At 49.2% G+C, this 10,000-nt stretch overlaps 1 protein-coding gene across 1 annotated transcript in view; it reads left to right on the top strand.

Moving 5' to 3' along the window:
- iqsec3a (IQ motif and Sec7 domain ArfGEF 3a) overlaps positions 1 to 10,000 on the top strand; it is a gene marked incomplete at both ends in the record, with an annotated part of 85,894 nt that overhangs the window by 66,568 nt on the left and 9,326 nt on the right. Inside the window, 4 exons of the mRNA XM_084483300.1 lie at positions 40 to 206; positions 2,333 to 2,472; positions 6,526 to 6,651; positions 8,982 to 9,081. Of these exons, the coding sequence (XP_084339426.1) occupies positions 40 to 206; positions 2,333 to 2,472; positions 6,526 to 6,651; positions 8,982 to 9,081 (533 nt within the window). The remainder of the gene's footprint in view (positions 1 to 39; positions 207 to 2,332; positions 2,473 to 6,525; positions 6,652 to 8,981; positions 9,082 to 10,000) is intronic.

Below are 10,000 nucleotides of genomic sequence, written 5' to 3'. Positions count from 1 at the left end.
CTCTCTCTCTCTCTCTCTCTCTCTCTCTCTCTCTCTCAGCCAGCGCTACTGCATGTGTAACCCGGATGTGGTGCAGCAGTTCCACAACCCGGACACCATCTTCATCCTGGCCTTCGCCATCATCCTCCTGAACACGGACATGTACAGCCCTAACATCAAGCCCGACCGCAAGATGATGCTGGAGGACTTCATACGCAACCTGCGGGGTGAGTGTGTGGGACGCCCAGAGCAGAGGACACTCCTTATCCGCGGCCCACCTCTCAGTCACTGGGCATAGCGACACACAGACTGTTGTCTTGTCCTACCTCCTCCCAGGTGAGAGTGCGTGTTAATCTCTATTCAGCCGACCTCCTCCAGTTAATTAAAAGCATCACTGCAGTGCCTCTCCCCGCCTCCGGCTCCGTGTGTGTGCGTACACAACACACCTAACAACACCCCGTCTGTTTTTCCGGTTGGCCGCGCGCAGTCACGTGACCGCCAGCCAACCGTGTCAATGGATTTGTTCTGACAGCTCCTTAATATTTCAACAATGTAGTAAAGAAATCAATTGAGGCTGCTAAACGGCGCCATATTCGGCCCGTTATCGTCGGTCCCACAGTCTGTATTTTTAGAGCATTAGTCACCCGCTGCTTTCTGCTCCGTCCACTTATTCGTCCTCTTGTGGCCGTTGTTCATTGAGCGGATTATCCATCTCTCTCTCTCTCTCTCTCTCTCTCTCTCTCTCTCTCTCTCTCTCTATCGTCACTGCATGTTGTCATACTCACGCTCACTGGAACTGAGGTGAATCGTGGTGCCACGGCAACCACAGACGGAAGGGCTTGAGAAACATCAAAGGATTCAAATGGAAGCTCAAGGAAGGAGAGGAAGAAAGAAAGAAAGAAAGAGAGGAAGAAAGAAAGAAAGAAAGAAAGAAAGAAAGAGAAAGGAAGAAAGAAACAATGGGAGGGAGGGAAGTAAGTCCAAATCATATAGGAAGGAAAGGTAACCAAGGGAGAAAGGGAGGGCAACGAAGGGGGCTGGAGGGAGGGAGAGAGGAAGGAGGCAGGAAGGGAGAGACGCTAAAGAAAGAATCCCCGTTGAGTCGGCCACTTGATCCAGAACCTCCAGGCTGCAGACCGCCAGGTGGGATCAGCCTCTCTGGACAGGCCTGGGGCCGCTGGGCGCTGGGCAGCTGCCTGGCCGGCTGCTAGAGGGCGATAGAGGAGGGAGGGAGAGCGAGAGAGAAACACATTGCACATTGCATATTAAAACCAGATTGATATGGTGCAGTGAATGAAAAACAGATGCTTCTAAATACAGAATACAGATCACAAAAATGCAAATAATACCAGAATAACAACAAAACAAAACATAGAAAACCAATGATCTATTAAAAAGCCAGTCTATTAAAAAACACATTTTAATAGAGATCTAAAAAACACATCTCCTTGTCATCCCATTCCTCTACTCTTTTCTCTCTCTGTCTCTCTCTCTCTCTCTCTCTCTCTCTCTCTCTCTCTCTCTCTCTCTCTCTCTCTCTCTCTCCCCCCTCACCCTCCGGTCCTGATTGTGCCCCACTGGACTGCCTCTGTGGTAACGGGGGGGGGGCTCCTGGCTTGCAGGCTCCAGGTTTCACCCCCTGGCTCCTAGAAGCCCCCACGCGGGGGGCAGCAGTGTGTGTGCGGATACGATGGGGGGCAAGGTGCACCTCCGGGGGCAGCATCTGAATGACAGGCGGACCCCCGTGGTGCTGAAAGGCCACACGCCCCCCCACCCCCTCGCCCGACCTTCTTTCAGGGCCTTCCACACTCTTAACCTTTTCACTCGCCCAATTAACCGCCCTCACAGTCCCCTTCCTCCTTTTGTTCCTGTTTGCCTGGAGTGGGGCGAGTGAGCAGAGAGAGGGGAGGTGGAGTGAGTCAGAGATAAAGAGAGAGAGAGGGAGAGAAAGAGAGAGAGAGAGAGAGAGAGAGCGGACATTGTTTTGACACAATGAAATATGAATTTGGCAGAGTGAGGATATGAATATTTATCTGTGCGTGTATGTGTGTGTCTGTGAGTGCGTTTGTGCTTGTACGTGTGTACGATGTGTTTATGTGTGTGCGTGTGTACCTCCCTGCATGTGCACACTGTATGTATGTATCGTGTGTGTGTGTGTGTGTGTGTGTGTGTGTGTGTGTGTGTGTGTGTGTGTGTGTGTGTGTTTGATCTGCACCTGCAAACAATAACTTTGCATCAGGGCCCCATAGGGTGAAGACACACACACACACACACACACACACACACTCACACTCACACACTCACACTCACACACACACACGGTGTGTGGGCTCTAACGGGCGTGTCGCTGTAGGGGTGGACGACGGCGCCGACATCCCGCGGGACACGGTGGTGGGGATCTACGAGCGCATCCAGCTACGGGAGCTGCGCTCCAACGAGGACCATGTGACCTACGTCTCCAAGGTGGAGCAGAGCATCGTGGGAATGAAGACGGTGAGGCACACACACACACACGCACGCACGCACGCATGCACACACGCACACGCACACACACCCATGGACGCATATAGGGCACGCATATACACACTAGCACATACACAGACATAAAATACACAAAACCACACACACACACTCATGTCTTTCAAATATGTAAGCACTACGGTCGCTCAGAAGCCGCCCTGGAAAGAGTCGTGTCCTCAGGAGGGACACGCTCCTCTGAAGCGTGTCCCTCCTCTCACAAACAGTAGAACGCACACCGCAGAACACAAACAGTAGAACGCACACCGCAGAACACAAACAGTAGAACGCACACCGCAAAACACAAACAGTAGAACGCACACCGCAGAACACAAACAGTAGAACGCACACCGCAGAACACAAACAGTAGAACGCAAACCGCAGAACACAAACAGTAGAACGCACACCGCAAAACACAAACAGTAGAACGCAAACCGCAAAACACAAACAGTAGAACGCACACCGCAGAACACAAACAGTAGAACGCACACCGCAAAACACAAACAGTCCAGTTCAGCAGTTGAGCGCAGTGATCAGTGAACTGGTTCATGTTGGGCTGCAGGCGGCTCCAGATGGCCGGCGTAGGAACAGCATCAGGAGTGAGACGCGGTTCAGAGGGCGGGAGAGCTGTGGTCCTGCGTCTACGAGGCGGCGCCCTCGTGGCGTGTTGTTTGTTCTTACTGTGTGTTCACACCGCACTTCGCCCCATTTCGCCTGTTCGCGCAAACAGGCGAATGTTGCCGCGCGACAAATCATAATCTGTCGCTGTGCATTTTTGTGTGCATTCGCGGGGCAATATATATATTTTTTTCTCCCGCCTACGGTCCTTCATGCCAATTCAGTCTCTCATCAACCATGGCCGAGATGTGTGTCTACCTGTTGTGGAAGAGGGAGAGACGTCGGAATGCCCGTCGTTTATGGGTTAATAATATAATCCGAGGCGCACACCGCTTTGTGCCGTGATATTATATATATTGTATATATTATATGATATAGATATTTATATGTTATATATAGATATAGAGCTCCGGGAGTCGCAAACAGCAACAATCACTTTCTCCTCCAAGCTGCGGTTCACTGAACGGTTGAACGGTGATTGGCTGTTTTACGTTACTTCACCCAGGGAGTGAACTGATTGGCTGTTACGTGACGTCACCCAGGGAGTGAACGCTGATTGGCTGTTTTACGTTACTTCACCCACGTTACCCACAGGGAGTGAACGCTGATTGGCTGTTTCAACGCGAATGCCGCGAAGAAGTTGAAATATTTCAACTTCTGCGAAAGCTGTCGCTCATTCGCAGCGACAAAATCGGCGAGCGCGTTCACCTGGAAAAATGTCGCGCCGTCAATCAAATCTTGTCGCGCGTTTCGGTGACAAAAAAATTTGCCCGATTCGCGTCTCTACGTTCACTTTGCATTGAAACGTGTCGCGGGGCGAAGTGCGGTGTGAACACACAGTTAGCGTGCGCAGCAGCGCCTTTCCTTTGACCGCCTCACAGTCACGTGAACGCCAGGCCTTCAGGTTCGCCGCGCTTTTTTCGACAACCGCATCATCAGCAACACACGCGTCGGTAAAACGAAATCCACCCTCCCAGCCCACGCTCCGACGCACAGAGGAACGCCGCCGCTGGATCCACGGCGACGCCCCGGGGAACGCTCACTCACTCATTAACAAGGCGGCGTTGCCCCACCCCCCCCCCCCGGTGCCGTGGGCAGCGCAGCGTCAGCAGAGAGCGTTCGTTATCCATCAGGCGTCTCGTTAGCGGCCACGACGCCATTAGCCCAGGTCATTACCCGGGTTCGATACGTCGTTAACCACCGCGCCTCCATTCCTCCTGCTGAGTTTAGAAATGTTTGGACTGTCGCCGTGTGTGTGTGTCTGTGTGTGTGTGTGTGTGTGTATGTCTGTGTGTGTGCGTGTGCGTGCGTGTGTGTGTGTGTGTGTGTGTATGCGCCTGGGTGTGTGTGTGTGTGTCTGTGAGAGAGTACACTGTACACGGTTGATACTTCAGTGAATCCCATAAGCGGTGAGACGGTTTTGACGCATGTTTGCCTTAAGCCGTGTTTGTTAAACATCCTCCGATGCAGCGAGCGGTTCAGAGCAGTGCAGCCGTCCGGGGCTGGTGCTCTACTGATGCCGCAGCGTCTCCTGTTGGCGGGCGTCGGCCGGCCGTTGATGGATGCGGAGGAGAGTCAGTCGTCCCTTGATGTGTTGTGTCTGTTCATGACGTCAACCGCTGACGTCCGACTTCAGGACCTGATCCTCCTCCTCAGCCTCGTCAGCCTGCTCTCTGTTCTCCGCTCTCTCTCTCTCGTGCGTGCAGGAGGGAGAGAGAGAGAGATACAGTGCGTGCGCCGTGTATATGCGTGTGCATGTGGGAACCATATCTAGTTCACACACATGAATGAAAGCGAGGGGGGAGGGAGGGAGGGGAGAGGGAGGGAGGGAGGGAGGGAGGACGGGGGCGCTGAGTGTGTATGAGACTGTTCATGGAGTGAAGCTCACGGCGTCCGTTCACCATGGAATTGGTTTCCCACGGTAACAGGCGGGAGAGGGAGACGACACGGAGAGAGAGAGAGAGAGAGAGAGAGAGAGAGAGAGAGAGAGAGAGATACGGGTGAGACAAGAGAGTGAGGATGTGATTATAATCTCTCTCCCCTCAAAACGGGAATAATCGCTGAGGTCTAATCTGTTTATAGGTCGATGGGGGGGGGAGAGGGGCGTGCTTCCTGGTGAGGCGTCTGGTAGCCTAGCAACAGAACGTCCAGTCATATTATAACAGAGCATGGGCCTTGACGGGCTCAAGCTCGGATTTCATTCGCTCGTTATAAATACATGGGAGGAATTCTTTTCATATCGATGTTTATGGGCTTCCTGTTCCTTGATGGACAGAACGGGGGCGACAGGGAATGACACGCAGCATGTTGGGCCACCGCTCTGAATCAAACCTGCGGCCCCGCGTGTTGGGCCCCCAGCCTGGGGGACAGGGGGAGGTGGAGTACAGGCGGAGATCTCCAATAATAATATAATTGACTGAACTTAGTAGGGATCAGGAGACAGCCTTTGTTTGGGCTGAGAGCGGTTTTTTATCTGTCACCCCCTCCCTGATTCAGTACCGTGTGAACCCTCTTCTCCTCTCTCTCTCCCTCTCCCTCTCCCTCTCTCTCTCTCTCTCTCTCTCTCTCTCTCTCTCTCTCTCTCTCGCTCTCTCATCTCTCTCTCTCTCTCTCTCTCTCTCTCTCTCTCTCTCTCTCTCTCTCTCTCTCTCTCTCTCTCTCTCTCTGCTCTCTCTCTCTCGTCGATGATGAGCCAGCCTGCCCCCCACCGGGAGAGGAAGCACATTAGTCTCATGTAAACCCAGCTTTAATTCCTCGTGTTCCCCCTGGGGGGTCTCTGGGGTGCGGGGGGTCTTTGGGGTGGGTGGGGGGGGGGTGGGGGGGGGCACAGCACGATTGTTTGTCACAAAATTACCTGCGAGTATTACCCAACTTGTTTTGGAAACATAATAATATTAACATTATCATATTGAACCTCGTTATTATTGGATAAGCGATAATAAAGGGGTTCAGTGCCCCTCATTGGTTTGTGCTGAGCTATAACCCCGTGCTGAATGGCCCGTGCCACATCGGGATTTGATCATAGCTTGCGGTGCGCCACAGATCCATCTCTTCTCTTCAATCCTGCCGCAGACCAATCAATGCGTGGTGTACGACTGACTCTCTCCGTATTGGAGATCGGTTTCATTGATGTGAGGATTGTCTCCTATCATCTCTGCGGCCCGTTTTCTAATCAGCAGAACGCTCTTACTGACTCGGCACAAAAACTTTAAAGGCTCTTTTACAAACACCAGAAAGCACAGCTCAGCTTTACCTCCCCTCTGTTGGTGCTCCTGGGAGGAGGATCTCAGAGTGGTTCGACCTCCTCCTGAAATCTCTGAGCCCAGACGCACACCCCCCTTGACTCCTGACGCATCGTATTGTCTCGTTGTTATGTGTTGTGTGGTTAAAGCGTTTGTTTGTTCTTTACAGGTGCTGTCGGTGCCCCACAGAAGGCTGGTGTGCTGCAGCCGGCTGTTCGAGGTGACGGACGTGGGCAAGGCCCAGAAGCAGGCGGCCCACCAGAGGGAGGTGTTCCTCTTCAACGACCTCATCGTGGTGAGCAGGGAACATAATTATATAATACATAGAATCAACCTTTTCCTGGAGCGACCCACCCCTTCTGGAGATTCTTGGTCGCCCAGTAAGACCCTCCTCATAAATGAAGCAATAATTTCTCATGATTGTTATTTTGAAACAGTTATTATTGTAGGTGATGCTTTCATTTCATTCACAGTATTTACTGTGAATATCATGCTGATACATGTCATTAAGGAGCAGGTAGAGGTTAGGATGCCTACAGGTAGGTCATCAAAGATGCCTACAGGTAGACTGCGGTCATCGGGTTAACCTACCGAGGTGGGGTTGAACGACAGGAACAATGTGGAAAATAAATGTCTTCTAGGAAGAAACCACACTTCTAAGTGAAAATGGCTTCTTAGTAGTATAATTAGTTTCCAGTGTGAACCTAAGCCTTGATTCCTGGTCTCTGCGTGGCACCAGTTGCAGGTGATGCGTGTTTGCTAGTGACAGCTGCAATGCACCATTTCTATAGGATCCCCTTTTCTTCTCATCTCAAGTTTCTTTTGTATAAAACTCTGGAATCTCCTGCCGCTTCTCAGATCAAATAAAAACAGTCCCGGGCATAATGATCCAGTTTTGAGAGCAGGGATTGAATGACATTCAAACAAACACATTTAGTATGCGCTGAAAGTCAACAATTGAAAGAACTGATCTGTTTTACTTTCGGTCACATCACCATGCGGAATTCATGCGGAAGGCAAATGGTATATTAGACTGTGTAAACCATCCCCTTCACTGTTTATTCAAGGTCCTTCCATCTGGCCGAAGATTTAGAGTCCCTGGTTTTAGGCTCAACAGGACAAGGAGCTCTTTTATTCCAAGTGCAATACAGTTGCTAAATTTGCACAATTCGCTAGATGAGTAGTAGTGTAACAGTGTTTTTTACTTATAGTAGTTGGTGTTATTTATTTGTGTGTATGTGTGTTTATCTGTTGTGCTACTGTACCTGTATGTTACCTGGCTGCAAGACAAGTTTCCCTTAGGGGACAATAAACTGAAATTGAACTGAACTGAACCAATAACTTATTCCCATCATCTACGAAAGTGAACGTCCAATTCATCATCTTAAATGAAATTTTCACTTCATGAGGTTTTCTAACATTAATATGAGTTCCCCTAGCCTGCCTATGGTCCCCCAGTAGCTCAAAATTGTGTTAGGTGTAAAACGAGCAGTAGGTATCTGAAAAAATGAACGCTCAAACGTGCGGATTTGGGGCCAAGTTACCTCCCCTTTCTCTGCTTTTCCCGTCCAGAGAATTTGGCCCACCAATGAGACAATGAGCTAGGACCGTGCGAGCGCCACATGTGTGTGTGTGAATACACACACTGTAACGCGCAAACAGCTTTTGACCATGATAATATATATTATATTATATAGATATCTAAATATAATATGATATTATTTAGATATAGAGCTCCAGGACTCCCACCGGAGCACCCGGAGTGTTCAGTGTTACACTGTAAACACTAGCGCATGGTACTATGGCCGCAAGCTGCTCAGGGCCACACCCCCACCCTCCACTTTGACCCGCCTCTAAAAACAACACGTTTGTGGAGAGCTCATTGTGGGACTGGCTCGTAGTGGCTGTAACTCTGCACCAAGGCTGAATTTCTTGAACGTCTTCAAGTACTGTATTAGGGGCCCACTAACACCTATATTAAAGCATCCATAAAATAGCATGCCATGGGACCTTTAAAAGATTTTCCATCCCTTCAAAGTGTGACTGCTTTCTAATGGCAATCAGGTTCTTATTCCACTGACTGAAAGCAAAGTGAAGAGAAACGTTCCACCATTTCTTTTATTTTTTCCCCGGATACATCAAATCAGGAGAGGAGACCATCTGAAAGAAAGGGCGTTATCTTTCATTGGACCCCTAAAAGTGGATATTTCACAGAGACAATCTATTTCCCTTTGAATGGAGAGCTGCAGTAATGGTTACAGTGTTTTTTAACGGTGCAATGAAACTCAGAGTCGGCGTCTCCTTGGGCGTGCAGACGTTTTCTCCGGTTTAGGTTCGCTTGGCACTCCTTATCCGACTACTTTGGGCTGTTCCTTCATCACGCCCACGCTACTGGAGAGGGATTGAAGGCCGATCTTATCCTCATTTTCTACGTAGCACTTATCTCTTATTGTGGCTCTCCTACACAATTTTAAATAATTTGAAGTTAACTGCATATTAAAATGGATTTGATTTGTTTTTTTTGTTGATCTTTGGTATGTTTTTTTGAGTCACTTACCTGTTAAGTATATTGACGTACATAGCTAAACCGCTCATAAAGTATTTGTGTGGGTTTGGTTGTTTCAGATTCTGAAGCTGTGTCCGAAGAAGAAGAGTTCTGCGGCGTACACCTTCTGTAAAGCCATGGGCCTCCTGGGCATGCAATTCCACCTGTTTGAAAACGAGTGTAAGTCAGCACACACTCACACACACTCACACACTCACACACACTCACACACTCACACAATCACACACACTCAAACACACACACACAAAATCACAATGTTAACCTCAACATGGCTTCTATCCTTTTATCTATTTTGTATCTTGGTTTATTAAAGGATTACTTAACTGAAATCAGAACCAGCTGGATTAATAGCTACATTTATGACACATTGGCCATTTTAACTTCAATATTTGGCCAATAAAAGCAACCAGTTGTCAATTGTTTATCTGTGAATAAACAAAGTGCATTGTTAAAACAAAGTACAGCGGGTGATCCTGAATGATTGTGAATGATGAGGGGAAGTGAAGGACTGACTTCCTGTCGCCGCATGCCTCAGTGATCTGCTATACTATGTGATGAATATTCTGCCAACAGCACTCTGTCCAGGTATATAGAGGTGGTTGAATGGGCTGCAGTTGACAATGTCACCCTTATCTCCTCTCTCTCCCCCCTCTCTCCCCCTCTCTCCTTCCTCTCTCTCTCTCCTCCCTCTCTCCCACCTCTTTCCTCTCCCTCCATCCTCTGGAATGCCCAACAAGTGAGACAGTGAAATAAAGATATGATAGTATTATCTTCCTCTATATTCCTCTGGGGCAGAAAGATACACAGCACTGAGTCTGGGAGGGGGGCAATGAAGAATGAAAAAGGGAAATTGTTGCGACAAGACGTGTTTCTCAGATGGATTTATTTAGGGCTCTCCAGAGGCATAGACTTGCCTTGCGTTTTTGTGGCTGAAACAATAGGAATGAGAAGAGGGTGATTCAATAGAATTGATTAACACCAGCGTTTGAAACCTTCTCGTGATTTATTGCATCTTCCACATTATTTGCGATGTGAACCGTAAAACAGCAGAGTGATTCATCCAGTGTGTGTGTGTGTG

Source organism: Micromesistius poutassou (genome assembly GCF_964030765.1).
Source record: "Micromesistius poutassou genome assembly, chromosome: 18".
Classification (NCBI taxonomy): Eukaryota; Metazoa; Chordata; class Actinopteri; order Gadiformes; family Gadidae; genus Micromesistius; species Micromesistius poutassou.
Note: the sequence above shows the minus strand (reverse complement) of the source record. Positions and strands in the feature narration are given on the sequence as shown.